Source organism: Gigantopelta aegis, chromosome 12, assembly GCF_016097555.1.
Source record: "Gigantopelta aegis isolate Gae_Host chromosome 12, Gae_host_genome, whole genome shotgun sequence".
In the NCBI taxonomy this organism is placed as follows: Eukaryota; Metazoa; Mollusca; class Gastropoda; order Neomphalida; family Peltospiridae; genus Gigantopelta; species Gigantopelta aegis.
Window position 1 is genome coordinate 6,385,648 of NC_054710.1, and position 15,918 is coordinate 6,401,565.

A 15,918-nucleotide genomic window follows, 5' to 3' on the forward strand; every position below is an offset into this window, starting at 1 on the left:
TGCTTTTGAATAAATGTATCATGTGATATTTATATGTGATATTTATATGTGATTTTATGACATAAAATATTTCTTTAAATTAAACTTTGTTATTGTTTTACATTCTTATATGTTATGCATTCTGAGATGCAAGAGGCAGGGAGGGTATTGTCCATGTCCCTGACAGACCATCCCGGTTCACACATTGTATGCGCGAGCTGTTAATTGCATGTGGCTCAGCAGATAAGTGATCTTTAAACATACAAAGACGGTTATGGCACAGGTGAACTGATGTCACTGCCATCTATGTCCATCTCCTTATTAAAGACCATGAAACTTAATCTGTGAACATTTACTGTACGATACTGGCCTGTGATTGGTGATTTGAACTTAATAGCACCATATCCATTTGGTCCTGGGAGGCCCATTCCACATTATACATTCACCATTTTGGCCCAGGATCACATTTTGAAAAAATTACCCTCTGGTATTTTTTGATATAAAAAGCCTCCATTTTCACTTGTTCAATTAGCTCAATTACTCAAAGTGAGGCCCTCACAGGGTGCAGGGATACATTCTGATTGAAAAGAATGACCTATGACCTGATAGGGGTACAATGCATGCTGAATTATGTCATAATTTGTGAAAATTACAAATTTTGAAAATATAAATATAATAAAATTTAATTTTAATTTAAAGAAATAAAATATTCATCACCCCAAACTGATAACGTTCAGATTTCCACCTATCTGCACAATTATCATGTACATTTTGAGTGCTGTAACTGGCATAATTACCTCACAATTTGGTATCAAAGTGTGTCACCCTGTGTCAAACATCATTGAAGAAATCCTCCATATTGACTTATTTGACCTTAACCTTCAAAGTGAGGCTCTCATAGGGTGTAGGGATACAGCCTGATTGAAAAGAATGACCTATGACCTGATAGGGGTACAATGCATGCTGAATTATGTCATAATTTGTGAAAATTACAAATTTTGAAAATATAAATATAATAAAATTTAATTTAATTAAACAAAATAAAATATTCACCACCCAAACTGATTAGTTTCAGATTTCCACCTATCTGGACAATTAGCATGTACATTTTGAGTGCTGTAACTGACATTGTTACCTCACAATTAGGTATCAAAATGTGTCACCCTGTGTCAAACATCCTACTATATCAGGCCTCAGACCACAATTAATTTCACTATGTATTCTCATGTAGCCCCAGTGGCTGTAGCACTTTTATTAATTTCACCAGGCCATTAGCATTTCACGGGAAACATTACCTGCCTGGGCCCATTGAACACTCGAAAGGACGACATCTGTTGTCCAGCTCTTTTCCGCGTTATATCAATGTAAACAAACACACGTGGGCTAAGGGACCGAATCACACCCATTTCTCTGCATTTTACACAAATTGTGCATGACTTCAATGTGCTCTGGGGGACATTATGCAGTATCCAGTGTAAACCAAGTGCACATATTCACTAACTGCATCCTCTCACCTGTCAAACCCAGTGTAACAATCCAGTATACTAAGCAGCTCCCCAGCCATTAATCACATCACAAGAAAACTATATTTTCTCGCATTAACTTCCGTATTTTGGACAACCAAATGGGTGGATAACTCTAGTCTGAGGCCTATCGTTGGCAAATACCGGCCTCGGTGGCGCAGTGGTTAAGCCAACGAACTACAGGCTGGTAGGTACAGGGTTCGCAACCCGGTACCGGCTACCACCCAGAGCGAGTTTTAACAACTCAATGTGAAGGTGTAAGGCCACTACACCCTCTTCTCTTTCACTAACCAACTAACAACTAACCCGCTGTCCTAGACAGACAGCCCAGATAGCTGAGGTGTGTGCCCAATACAGCGTGCTTGAACCTTAATTGGATATAAGCACCAAAATAAGTTGAAATGAAAATGTTTCCGGCCTCGGTGGTGTCGTGGTTAAGTTATCGGACATAAGACTGGTACGTGCTTGGTTCGCAGCTTGGTACCGGCTCCCACCCAGATCGAGTTTTAATGACTCGATGGGTAGGTGTAACTGGGTTTAAACTTCTTACATTATATCATATATAGATATAAGTCAGTTCATCGGTTCCCTATCCCTGTTATAGAGATGCATTTGTTTCAATGGGTAATGGGTGCAACTGGGTTTAAACTTCTTGCATTATATCATATATAGATATAAGTCAGTTCATCGGTTCCCTATCCCTGTTATAGAGCTGCGTTATATCATATATGGATATAAGTCAGTTCATCGGTTCCCTATCCGTGTTATAGAGCTGCGTTATATCATATATGGATACAAGTCAGTTCATCGGTTCCCTATCCCTGTTATAGAGCTGCGTTATATCATATATGGATACAAGTCAGTTCATCGGTTCCCTATCCGTGTTATAGAGCTGCGTTATATCATATATAGATATGTCAGTTCATCGGTTCCCTATCCCTGTTATAGAGATGCATTTGTTTATTTTTGGGGGGCGGGATTTAGATCTTGTCAGTCGAGGGCTCGCCTGAGGTGCTTGCGTCACAGGGTCGAACCAACTCGGTGGATGCATTCAATTGGGGTTTTTTCTCGTTTACACCCAATGCACCACAGCTGGTCAAAGGCCTAGGTATGTACTTTTGCGTCTGTGGAAAAGTGCACATAAAAGATCCCTTGCTGCCAGTGTTTGCACAGTGGGACAGGGAGGGGGCTGTGGAAGCTCTATCTCTCCCCCCCCCCCCATAATTTTGAATAAAAAATATTGGTAGTAAATCTTGAGAGAGAGAGAGAGAGAGAGAGAGAGAGAGAGAGAGAGAGAGAGAGAGAGAGAGAGAGAGAGAGAGAGAATTACCATAGGCTAGTTCAGGCCCGTACGCAGGGGGGGGGGGGTGCGACGGGTCTGTACGCACCCCCCCCCCCCCCCCCAAATTACTAAAGGTCCACTTTTCTCTATTAAATTTAAATAATGTTACGTAATCGTTGTTTTGAGGGGTTATTTTTATGTTCATTGGTCCCATCATGAGCAATTCGCACCCACCCATTAAAAATACTGCGTACGGGCCTGTAGTTAATGCAAGTGTATATCTGGGGTCATAACGTCCCCCTCCCCCAATGTCAACTTAATTTGTTTCCTCCGTGCCTGTAATGGAAACATGTATTGGGTATACTCAGATGACGAGTCAGAATTACCAAATGTTTGACATGCAATAGCCGATGATTAATTAATCAATGTGCTCTAGAGGTGTCGTTAAACAAAAACAAACTTCAACTTTGTTTATTTTGTAGTTACTACTCAACTGTACCACGGAATTTACGGTCAGAAGCAAAGCGACGACATAGATCAAAGAGATATTTGTGTGACGTCAAGAATACACTGCGCATGTGTGTGCGGGAGACTTCCGGGCTGTAGAAAGTTTAACTTCAACGAGCATAGTCTAACTTGTGACGTACTCAAAGGGAGTGCGAGTCAAGGGGCGACAACTGCAGACGCATCATCAGAACTCTGGAAAGAGTTATAAAACGTTATGAACGCACAAGTGCACACGGATTTGATTCTTTTCATTTCAGCATACTTTTCGAAGAATCGTCTGTTTATTCAGTTTATTTATTTTAAAGGATCCCTTCTTATTTATGGAAAAAAAAATGTAGTGGTTTTCCTTTCTAAACCTATAATTATGTCAGAATTACCAAATGTTTTACATCAGATCCAATAGCCGATGATTAATAAATCAATGTGCTCTAGCGGTGTTGTTAAACAAAACATACTTTATTAATTAATAACATTTTATAATTAAAAAAAACAAAAAAAACAAAAACAAATTCGCATTTGGTTTAACAACACAAATTAAGTGACGATTTTCACAGGATACACATTGTATCAGGAAATTGTTCTATGTGCCATTTTCAATAAGTTGTTCTATGTGCCCTTTTTAGGAAGTTGTTCTGTATGCCCTTTTTAAGAAGTTGTTCTAGGTGCCCTTTTTAGGAAGTTGTTCTATGTACCCATTTTAGGAAGTTGTTCTATGTGCCCTTTTTAGGAAGTTGTTCTATGTGCCCTGTTTAGGAAGTTGTTTTATGTGCCCATTTCAGTAAGTTGTTCTTTGTGCCCATTTCAGGAAGTTGTTATATGTGCCCATTTTAGGAAGTTGTTCTATGTGCCCCTTTTAGGAAGTTGTTTTATGTGCCCATTTCAGGGTGTTTTTCTATGTGCCCTGTTTAGGACGTTGTTCTATGTGCCCATTTTAGGATGTTGTTCTATGTGCCCTGTTTAGGAAGTTGTTCTGTGTGCCCAGTCTAGGAAGTTGTACTATGTGCCCTTTTTAGGAAGTTCTATGTGCCCTGTTTGGGAAGTTGTTCTATGTGCCCTGTTTAGGAAGTTGCTCTATGTGCCCATTTTAGGAAGTTGTTCTATGTGCCCTTTTTATGATGTTGTTCTATGTGCCCATTTTAGGAAGTTGTTCTATGTGCCCTTTTTATGATGTTATTCCATGTACCCATTTCAGGAAGTTGTTCTATGTGCCCATTTTAGGAAGTTGTTCTATGTGCCCTTTTTAGGAAGTTGTTCTTCTATGTGCCCATTTTAGGAAGTTGTTCTATGTGTCCTTTTTATGATGTTGTTCCATGTGCCCATTTCAGGAAGTTGTTCTATGTGCCCATTTTAGGAAGTTGTTCTATGTGCCCTTTGTAGGAAGTTCTATGTGCCCTGTTTGGGAAGTTGTTCTATGTGCCCATTTTAGGATGTTGTTCTATGTGCCCTTTTTAGAAAGTTGTTCTATGTGCCCTGTTTGGGAAGTTGTTCTATGTGCCCATTTCAGGATGTTTTTCTATGTGCCCTGTTTAGGAAGTTGTTCTATGTGCCCTGTTTAGGAAGTTGTTCTATGTGCCCTGTTTAGGAAGTTGTTCTATGTGCCCTGTTTAGGATGTTGTTCTATATGCCCTGTTTAGGATGTTGTTCTATGTGCCCTGTTTAGGATGTTGTTCTATATGCCCTGTTTAGGATGTTGTTCTATGTGCCCTGTTTAGGATGTTGTTCTATGTGCCCTTTTTAGGAAGTTGTTCTATGTGCCCTGTTTGGGAAGTTGTTCTATGTGCCCATTTTAGGATGCTGTTCTATGTGCCCTTTTCGTCTTGGCCGGTGTCCTCCCTACAGATATTCCCTTGGTCCGCCCCTAACGTGTGCGACATATTTTAGCAAAATGGCTGTCGTGAGAACATATTGCATGGAAATTCTTTCTGAAAAAAACAAACATTCAACAGTATATCAAAGGCCGTGGTATGTATTACCCTGTCTAAAAGATTCCTTGCTGCTAATCGAAAAGAGTAGGCCATGAAGTCACATGGCGACAGCGGATTTCCTCTCTCAATATGTGTGGTCCTTAACCATATGTCTGACGGCATATAACCGTAAATAAAATGTGTTGAGTGCGTCATTAAATAAAATATTTCTTTCTTTCTTTTCCCTGTTTCTTGCCGTAGTAGTTTTGCACTCAACTGTGACGAAAGGCCAACGTGTTGTGACTGCTTAACATGAACGTAAACATGTCATGTCATGTTGTAATGTATATAGTATTAATACCAATAGCGATATAAAAACCAGGGCCGGATTTAGACCTTGGGGGGCTCGGGGCACTTCAGGTTCGGGGGCCCCTCAACATAGAAATTAAATTACATGACAAATAAAATAAAAAACTAATTTTATAATAATAAATTATTTTTTTTATAAAGGAAGTCCTTAGAGGGGGGGGGGGGCTCTGACAGGGGGGCCCGGGGCAATTGCCCCCTTTGCCCTCTTATAAATCCGGCACTGATAGAAACTATTATTGTTTAGTTACTATTACCGGAAGTGTTAATATAACAATACCGAGAAGGTCAAATTTATGTTCTCCGTGAATAAAACCGGCCTCGGTGGCGTCGTGGCAGGCCATCGGTCTACAAGCTGGTAGGTACTGGGTTCGGATCCCAGTCGAGGCATGTGATTTTTAATCCAGATACCGACTCCAAACCCTGAGTGAGTGCTCCGCAAGGCTCAATGGGTAAGTGTAAACCACTTGCACCGACCAGTGATCCATAACTGGTTCAACAAAGGCCATAGTTTGTGCTATCCTGCCTGTGGGAAGCGCAAATAAAAGATCCCTTGCTGCTAATCGGAAGAGTAGCCCATGTAATGGCGACAGCGGGTTTCCTCTCAAAATATGTGTGGTCCTTGGCCATATGTCTGACGCCATATAACCGTAAATACAATGTGTTGAATGCGTCGTTAAATAAAACATTTCTTTTTTTCCGTGAATAAAAGCCACTATCATTTTTGAAATGAATTTGTTGAACCAGAACATTACACGTGGCATAGGGTTTACGTGCACATTCAGAATAAGCTGTTGTATCGCAGGCCTGTCCAGGATAAGGGTTCAGGTGGGTGGAAGAGGGGATCGCATGCGCTGGCAGGAGCGGAGACAATTTTTGTGCTATTTAATTTTAAATATTGTCAAAACACACACACACACACACACACACACACACACACTCTCTCTCTCTCTCTCTCTCTCTCTCTCTCTCTCTCTCTCTCTCTCTCTCTCTCTCACACACACACACACACACACACACACACACACATATATATATATATATATATATATATATATATATATATATATATATATATATATATATATATACATACATATATACATACATATATACATACATACATACATACATACATACATATATATATATATATATATATATATATATATATATATATATATATATATATATATATATACATATATATACAGAGAGAGATAGATGAGAGATATATAGAGGATAGAGAGAGAGGGAGAGGAGGAGAGAGAGAGAGAGAGAGAGAGAGAGAGAGAGAGAGAGAGAGAGAGAGAGAGAGAGAGGAGAGAGAGAGAGAGAGAGGGAGGTGGGTATATTGTGTAATTTATACCCACGAATAGCTATCCAGAATATCGACGGTGTACTTTGACAAAGTCTTCCTGTTTAGTCAGGTCAAAGATATCGATTGGTTAGGTTTACGCAGTAACTGTATGCAGAAACCAACATCGCGTGATCTACTTTCGGTTTTGAAAAGTAAAGTCGTCTTCGTCGCATCTACAAGTTCACAACGAAGAAAAAACTTCTCATCAACAGGTAGGAATAGCGGTTTTGTATTTTGTATCAGCTACTGGGTAGGGGAAAATCTCAAATTCGGGCAAAAATAATAGAGATATTTGGGACAAATATATGAACGTTTGTAATCCATGTAAAAATGCGTAATGATTCGCTTGCAACCCTATATACCTGTTTGTTAGTAATGATAACATGAATAAATGTTATCCAAATTCGGGCATTTTCCTTTTAATTTTGGCAAAAGCCAGCCTGTCCCCCTACAAAACTGGTAGCCCGTACGCTTATGGTTATTACAAATGGTTCAACGCATGTAGTTTAATATACTGAAATCAGTGCCCGGCCCACGAAATAAACATGGTTCACGAGTAAACAATAAATACTAATAAGTAGATATATTTTCTCATGTTCTAGTTATATTGCATGTATTGCAGGCCCGTGGGAACCGTATATATATATATATACACCGTATTTATTACACACCAGTGTATGATATTGGACATGTCATAACAATCACTCAATATCTAAATAGTGTAATGTTGGAGTGACTTGAGCGTGACGTAGATCACTTGCTGACCCAATTCGTAGAAAAATAACGTGTAGTTACTTCTGCGTTGCGGCTTGTTTGCAGTTGGTTTGTAATAAATAAAATATAAACTAGCTTGCCTGTCATATCATTTTATGATACCAAATCTGTTCACTTATTTCATAAAAATGGTATGACAGGCAAGCTAGTTTAGTAACACCCCCCCCCCCCCACACACACACACACGGGCGTACTGGCTCCAATGGGGGGTGGGGGGCAGACAATGTCCGAATCTGAATAAGCATAGAATATCAGGTTACTACGTTTTGATATCATTGTTATTTGGCGAGGTTTAGATAACGGTGTAATTAGCGAACTCCCGCGAACATGTTACACCATTATCGAACTGTGCCAAATAACAATTCATTTAATTCATATGTTTGTAATATGTTTCAGTCAAAAGCGATAGAGAAACTATTAGTATTATCGTGTGGAAACTACAACTGGAAGTCGGGTAATAGCAGGTGCCTGAAAGCATCTTGGAAATGGCATAGCCAGCCAAAAAGTTATGTGTTTCCATATTTTAAATAAAATACTTTTATTATATTTCAAAGTGTGTTGTGTCACAACATCACAATATTTGTACCTTTTCCTGTGGAGAATAAAGGTGTATAATACGTGTGACCTGTAGAACATCTGCATTACAGACTGACGTAAAGAGTATTCCACAAAAAAGAAAAATGCAGACGGCAGAAAAAGTTCTGATTGTATTTTGCCATCTCAGCGAAGTCAATGTCGGTGACATCGTTACAGTCTTGTATGTAGGTTCTGTGTCACTGTAAAAAAAATTCCCACTATTTGTGTCTGGACAAAATTTGGGGGATGGTAATTTAAAGGTAGGTGAGTAATTTATTATAGTTGTTAACAATTTTTAATGGGTGGGTGCGAATTGCTCCTGATGGGACCAACAACGGCCGTGGGCAAAGACTCAAATTTCTTTCAGACTAAATCGCAATAAGTAAAGATATTCCAGAAATCACACACACACACACACACACACACACACACGCGCGCGCGCGCGCACGCACGCACGCACACATACACACACACACATATATATATATATATATATATATATATATATATATATATATATACATACATACATACATACATACATACATATATACATACATATATATATATATATACTAGGCACAAAAAATAAAGGAACCCCTATATCTGTATATTTTGCATCTGAAAGGACCATGTTACACTTGACCCAGCCAAATCCGAACCGATGCAGCGTTCCTTACCCTTCATGGTTCAGCAGAATCATGCATTGCACGTGCGTTGTAGGGTATACATTGGACACGATAACCGGCACTCCTCATTGCAGTAAAAATGCCTCCACGATAGGCGGGACAGTCCCAGAATCAGGTGGCTCGATTCTTTCGAAAATCAAAAAGCGTGATTTCCCGGCTTGTAACGTTATACCGCCAGACTGGTAACGTTACAATGAGGAGAGGAAGGGGACGACCTAAAAAGACAACCGTCAGACAAGATCGGCTGATACGGATTGTTGCTCTCAGGAACAGGTTCGTCACTGCACCGGAGATTAAGAGGGAGTTGCGTACTGCCACGGGAATACGACTGTCCAACTCTACTGTGAGGAACAGACTTCGTGCTGCTGGACTGAAGGCAAGACGTCCATTCAAAGGCGTGATCATGACTTTGAATCACCGACGTCAACGTTACCGATGGGCTCAATACCACCAGACACGAGCTTTGCGTCACTGGCGTCATGTCATGTTTTCCGACGAATCCAGGTTTTGTCTGAGGTTCACAGATGGACGTAAACGTGTTTGGCGGCGGCGTGGTGAACGTTATGTCAGAGCAACCATCATGGAACACGATTCTTACGGAGGTGGTAGTGTCATGGTCTGGGGTGGCATCACTTACGACAGGAGGACTGATCTGATTGTCATTCGTGGTAACATGACAGGGCAGCGATACGTTAACGAGATCTTACGACCTGTAGTTGCTCCTATGGCAAACAGGATTGGACAGAACTTTGTCTTCCAAGATGACAATGCACGTCCACACAGGGCACGTGTTGCTACCGACTTCCTCACACAGCAAGGCATCGCTTCACTTCCCTGGCCAGCCAAATCTCCTGACATGTCCCATATTGAACATTTGTGGGATGTTTTAGGCCGATCTGTTCGTGCTAGACAGCCTCAACCAGTCAATCTTGACGATCTTAGTGTTGCACTTCAGGAGGAATGGCGGCGCATTCCAAGGGCGACAATCCGTCGCTTGATAGCCAGCATGCCGTCTAGATGTCGTGCATGTGTTGCTGCACGTGGTGGACACACAAGATACTGAGAACATTACGTAGTGATTCTTTGTTTGCCTCTCAAATAAAGTTAACTTCCAGTAGTAAATCTAGGGTTCCTTTATTTTTTGTGCCACGTATATATATATATATACATATATGTACATATACATATATACATATATACATACATACATAGATACATATAGAATCTCATTGGCCCGAACACCCTACGGTCGAACCTACCGGTATTCTCGAACCAAGAACAAAGTCCCTTTATTTTGGTGTTGATTGGTCGAATACCCCTGGGGCCGAACAGAAGCTTTCTCTCGAACCAGTTTATTTTTCCGAACTGTAAAATTAAACATATTTATCTCGAACAGCTACGTTTATCCGAAGAAATATAAAAAATAATTTATTTATAATTTTTTCGTCGACCCTTTCACGCTTATCGTGTTGTTTATTTAGCACCCGTCGTTAATTATCTTGCAATTGTCATGCGGTAATCGTTAGATTCATGAGTCAGTCGGATCATCTCGCCCAAGCCGGTTTTACGGAAATATGCGAGGTTGTCCGATTGATTGTTGTGTTACAGAAGCACCCGACAACGGCCGAATGCATGGTGCGAACTATCCGATGGGTCGAACAGACTTTGATGCACCGACAGTGTTCGAGCCAATGAGATTCTATTGTATATATATATATACTCTTCAAAAGAAGAAACGCAAAACCACATTGTCGTAACATTTGGAGAATTGATTTAATTATTGAATGGTGAGTCCGATAATTACCAAATGTTGCAGGATTGTTCACAATTCACTCTAGTCCATTGTGAGTAAGTGATAGGACACACCACCAAGGTCAAGGTCATCTGGAGTCAATACCGGGTGTGGCCTCCGCGTGTGTTGACAACTGCCTGGCACCGCCTGCCCATTGAAGCAACCAGAGTACGGATGACGTCCCGGGGGATGGTGGCCCACTCGGCCTGCAAGGCTGCTGCCAGCTCAGGCAGGGTCTGGGGCTGTGGTTGTCGCTGTCGGAGGCGTCGGTCCAACTCGTCCCATAGATGCTCAATTGGGTTCAAATCCGGTGATGTCGATGGTCAAGGAAGGACATTAATGTTGTTGTTCTGTAGGAAAGCCGTTGTGAGACGTGCTGTGTGAGGCCTGGCGTTGTCATGTTGGAACACTGCGTTGGCGTTGGCCATAACTGGAACGATGTGTGGCCGGAGGATCTGGTCAATGTAGCCCTGTGCATTCAGGTTGCCCTGCACGTGGACCAGGTCAGTTCTGCCAGTGTGTGAGATGGCTGCCCACACCATGACACTACCCCCGCCGAATCTGTCCACTTCCTGCACGCAGTTTGCCGCATAACGTTCACCACGACGCCTATACACGCGACATCTTCCATCATGACGTCGGAGCAGAAATCGGGACTCGTCACTGAACCACACCTGTCTCCATCGCAGTTGAGGCCATTGTCGATGAATCTGGCACCACTGCAGTCGGAGTCGACGGTGTTGTGGTGTTAAGATGACACCTCGAACTGGACGTCTGGCACGAATTCCTACCTCACGTATGCGGTTCCGTACGGTCTGGTCGGATATCCTGCGCAAACCTGGTATTGCTGCGGCTGTGGAGGTGGCAGTAGTCAATCGTTCCCGAAGGTGGCGTACCCGGATGTAGCGGTCCTGCCCGGGGGTAGTGACCCGTGGTAGACCGGATCTAGGGAGGTCACGTGTTGATCCATGTTGCTGGTAACGGTCCCACAGTCTGGAGATGGTGCTTGGGGACATATGGAATGCCCTGGCAACGGCCGTTCTGGATTCGCCTGCGTCTAGTCGGCCGATGGCATTGTTTCTCTGCGGTTCACTGAGACGTGGCATGTCCTGGATTGTCAACTGTCGGCCAGATACAGAGGCCAGGCAAGCGAACACCCTGCACTTTTATACTGTCGGTGTTCATGTTGCACGTGCAGACAACGCACGTGCAGTGGTGACATGGTTTGCACGTGGCTGCGTTTTTGCGAATATTCACATTTTGGAACTTTATTGTACAGTAGCTGCGTTTTATCGAATGTAACCGTGGGAATGTGTTTGGGACATGCAATGATCTTATATTCACAAAGCATGAACCGGTAGGAAACATAAAATCGGAGTTATAACCCATTTGTACCCTTTTGCGTTTCTTTTTTTGAAGAGTATATATAAACACACACAAAACCGAAACTGAACAATTTATCTTTATTTTACGCGTGTTACATGCTGAACACTATCATTGGAATGTGAGTAGTGTAGTGATGGATTACTAGTGTTTATTTATTTATGTGGGCTGAACGTTGCAATGAGTCAAATTTAAAATGTTAAAAATCAACATAAAAATAACCACTCAAAACAACGATTACGTAACGTTATTTAAATTTAATAGAGAAAAGTGGACCTTTAGTAATTTGGGGGGGGGGGGTGCGTACACACCCGTCGTACACCCCCCCCCCCCCACCCCCCACCCTGCGTACGGGCCTGATCACTAAAAAAATAATTGCGTTTCTTTTCTTTTTTTCTTTTTATCTTATGGTCATCTGCAGACTCAACAAGCTCGCCGTCGAATGACTTGATTTATTCTGAACTAAGAACACGTACGGACAACGCATAAATTACTATTAACTATGGCGACAGCAAAGAGAGAACTGAATTTGGTTGTCATGAACGCAAACGGGCCGGGCAACGCAGAGAACAGGCGGAAAGGAATCGCGAAACTGCTAGACGAAGAAGAACCTCTGTTAGTTTTCATGCAAGAGTTTAACTGGAAGAACCTTCACCAAAGACAGTGGAGGAGTCTGGTAGTGCCGGATTATTATCAATATGTTGGGCACGCGGAGGCCGGTTTTGTGTACGACACAAGGGAGATAACTCTCACACGATACGACAACAACACAGACGTCATTCGTATGCACGAACGGATGCGGAAAAAGGGTGACTTTACGGAATACGCCGAACTCCCCCGAATGTGCATCTGTATGATGGAGAGTAAAGGAGCCCCAAGTTTTAAACTGCTCGTCATCTCTTGGCACGGACCCCACAACGGTTTCAAAACCTCCACGAAGGAAGAGGTGGTCAGGTCGTTTTGTGAGCTCGTCATTTTACTCAAGGACGAATATCAACTCCCGGTGATTGTGGGTGGAGACTTCAACTTGAAGGCGACCTCTGTGGAGAAGTGTCTGCACGAAGATCTCCACGTGATCAAACTGTCTAAGTTCACCATAGACATGTTACTGGTTGACAAGAACGACTCGCACATCACAGACGAGGATAAGCTCGAAAAAGTTAAGTGGAACACTGACAAAGAAAAGCTGGTCTTCGACCATGTTCCACTGAAGATAGCGTTTCATCCTTGAGTCTCTCATAGGACGAATATTGGTCCAGCAGTCGACGGGGTTAATCTGGGTGGTGTTTGTTTTTTTCAGTTACAGCGGCTTGTTCAGGAGGGACAGCGTAAACTAACAAACTGACTGGTATTTTCGTCTTCTGACATTAATTTACATAACGTTAGGCGCAGAAACCAGTTTAGCGAACGACTGCGAGTGTCTATGAAGGACCGGCCCCCTTGAACATGCCTTAGGTGCGGGTGTGCGAGAGAGAGAGAGAGAGAGAGAGAGAGAGAGAGAGAGAGAGAGAGAGAGAGAGAGAGAGAGGGGGGAAAAGGAGACTGACACGCACATGGGACATGGGGGGGGGGGGGGGGGGGGAGAAAGATAATGTTTTGGCTGGAAAACAGATGGATGTGATGTTGGGGTTGTCTCCACTCTAAATCCATCCGTGCCCCTTCGATTAAATGGTAAATAATATGGACTGTGATTAAAGCATAATTTATGAGTGTGTGTGTTTGGGCTTCTTACAAATATTAAAACGACCAGAAACACATTGAATATACAGACACTGATATTCTAAACAAGAAAATATATTTAATATGTAAGTTTAATCGTAGAAATATTTTATTAGTCGGAAATATCTTACAATGCAGCAAACTCAGGAATGTCCCTTTAATGTTGTTGTTTGATGACAAAGTCTTCATTACGGGCCTTCACGTTATTTGACGGATCGCAGACTAGCGGTTCAGAAATTGTTTTCAGGGAAATATTAAAATATTCTATGTCATTATTACTATGACTATTTAAGAAATAGTATAGAATTGTTTATGTAATCGAAACATGTATGAGTCACTACATGTCGTTACCGTGTTTGCTCATTTCTAGCCAGTTGAAAATAGCACAATTTTATTTGCATGGAAGCCACCATGTTTGAACTTTACATACGAACGATTATCAGCCAGTTGCAGTATTAATTAGGTTGTAAACGGACTAATGTTTAGATAATTTAGGATATTATTTAAATCTGATAAAGTATAGTAGTTATTAGAAAAATGGTGGTTTCCTTAAATAATATTAACTAGGTGAAACCTAAAAGCGAGCGCAAGAGAGACAAATTAAATACGCTGTATAAATACGGTAATTAAAGGTAGGTGAGTAATTTATCGTAGTTATTAACAATAAGGTTTGGACTTTTAGAGCGTTACGTAATTATTGAACGGCGGGAAGGAAGGATGTGACGTGTATAACACGTCATGAGATGTGTTGATTATGATAATACCCCTTTCGGTTGGAGTTTTCAAGACAATAAATATGCCCTCCCCTATTTAATTTACAACCGCCCCTTTCCAAATAAACATTCATAGGCACCGATATGTATTAATGTGAAATACGCAGACGTAAAAAGAACAAAGTACAAAAATTAATGCTATGAAAAAAAACCAGTATGTGTATGCAAGAGGTATACATATAAAAATGTTCAAGAAAAATCTGACATCAAATCTTCAAACATTACACACACAAGTCAAATTACGTTTGTGCTCGTGAGGAAGGTGTGAAATACAAAAGAATAATGTTGAAAGAGTTACGCGCGCTAAGGTCTCACTAGACAGATGTCATCTGCCATTGAAACCCATGTTAAACTGCCCAACTTCAAGCGAAGATTGCCCATAGAACGGGTTCTCGTTGGCACTAACAACATACACCATTGCGAACATACATTATATAAGCATTTATATTCACTCCACAATTGTGAACATTTCCGTCTCAGTTTTTTGCTATATAACCGCATCTGGCTGTAGTACCGGTCCGAACAGGTGGTTCATTAACCGATTCACTCCGGCTGTCACTTGCGCTATATACCCATGTCCCAAAAGGTCGATGCACAATATTACAAAATAACATGGGCAAATTACAGCCAGAAGGCTTACCATTAAACATACATATTGTTTTAATTCTTCACCATTTCCTAGAAGTGAATATGTGAACCATAGCGGACCGTGATGATTGAACTCTCACCCGGACGTGATCTGTGTAGTGAGACCTAATGTGATTCTAGCGAACTTTTATACCGGAAACTGATTAGTAGAACACAAAACTTCAAAAGAGAATGTCAAGTGAGACAACTCTTTATTTCTTTGGTAAATTTGTTTGTTTTAATTGGAGCACCAGCTTAAATGTATCGACATTGTCATAATACCAATAATTAGCGGATTAACAGTATATCGTACACATAATATAAACAGACCCTGTTGTATATGAACATAACTTACTTAATGTTTATTTATTTCAAATGTTTATTCATTTATTTTTGTTTTTCATATCAAACAAAATTACTATTTTTACTTTCTCTGGAAATAAATAATTTAGCAATAATGCATAAATGTGATTTGTTTTAATTTATAACGTCTGGATGTTTTGAATGCTTGTTTTTTATGTTTGTTGTTTGTTGGGTTTGCATCTGTATCAATGTACCGTACTCAACTTTTCCGTACCAATTTTTTTTTTTAATGCATCAACCCCGATACCTTTGTGGTGACATAAGTTAAGTTTAAATACACACTAACTTGAAAAGTACAATA

At 41.0% G+C, this 15,918-nt stretch overlaps 1 protein-coding gene across 1 annotated transcript; it reads left to right on the top strand.

Annotated features, from left to right (window-relative positions):
• Positions 1-7,073: 7,073 nt before the first annotated feature.
• On the top strand, positions 7,074-13,615 carry LOC121386902. The gene is made up of 2 exons (XM_041517942.1): positions 7,074-7,133; positions 12,557-13,615. Exon 2 carries the CDS (start codon positions 12,638-12,640, stop codon positions 13,364-13,366), a length of 729 nt encoding a protein of 242 aa, XP_041373876.1. The 5' UTR covers positions 7,074-7,133; positions 12,557-12,637; the 3' UTR covers positions 13,367-13,615.
• Positions 13,616-15,918: the final 2,303 nt, after the last annotated feature.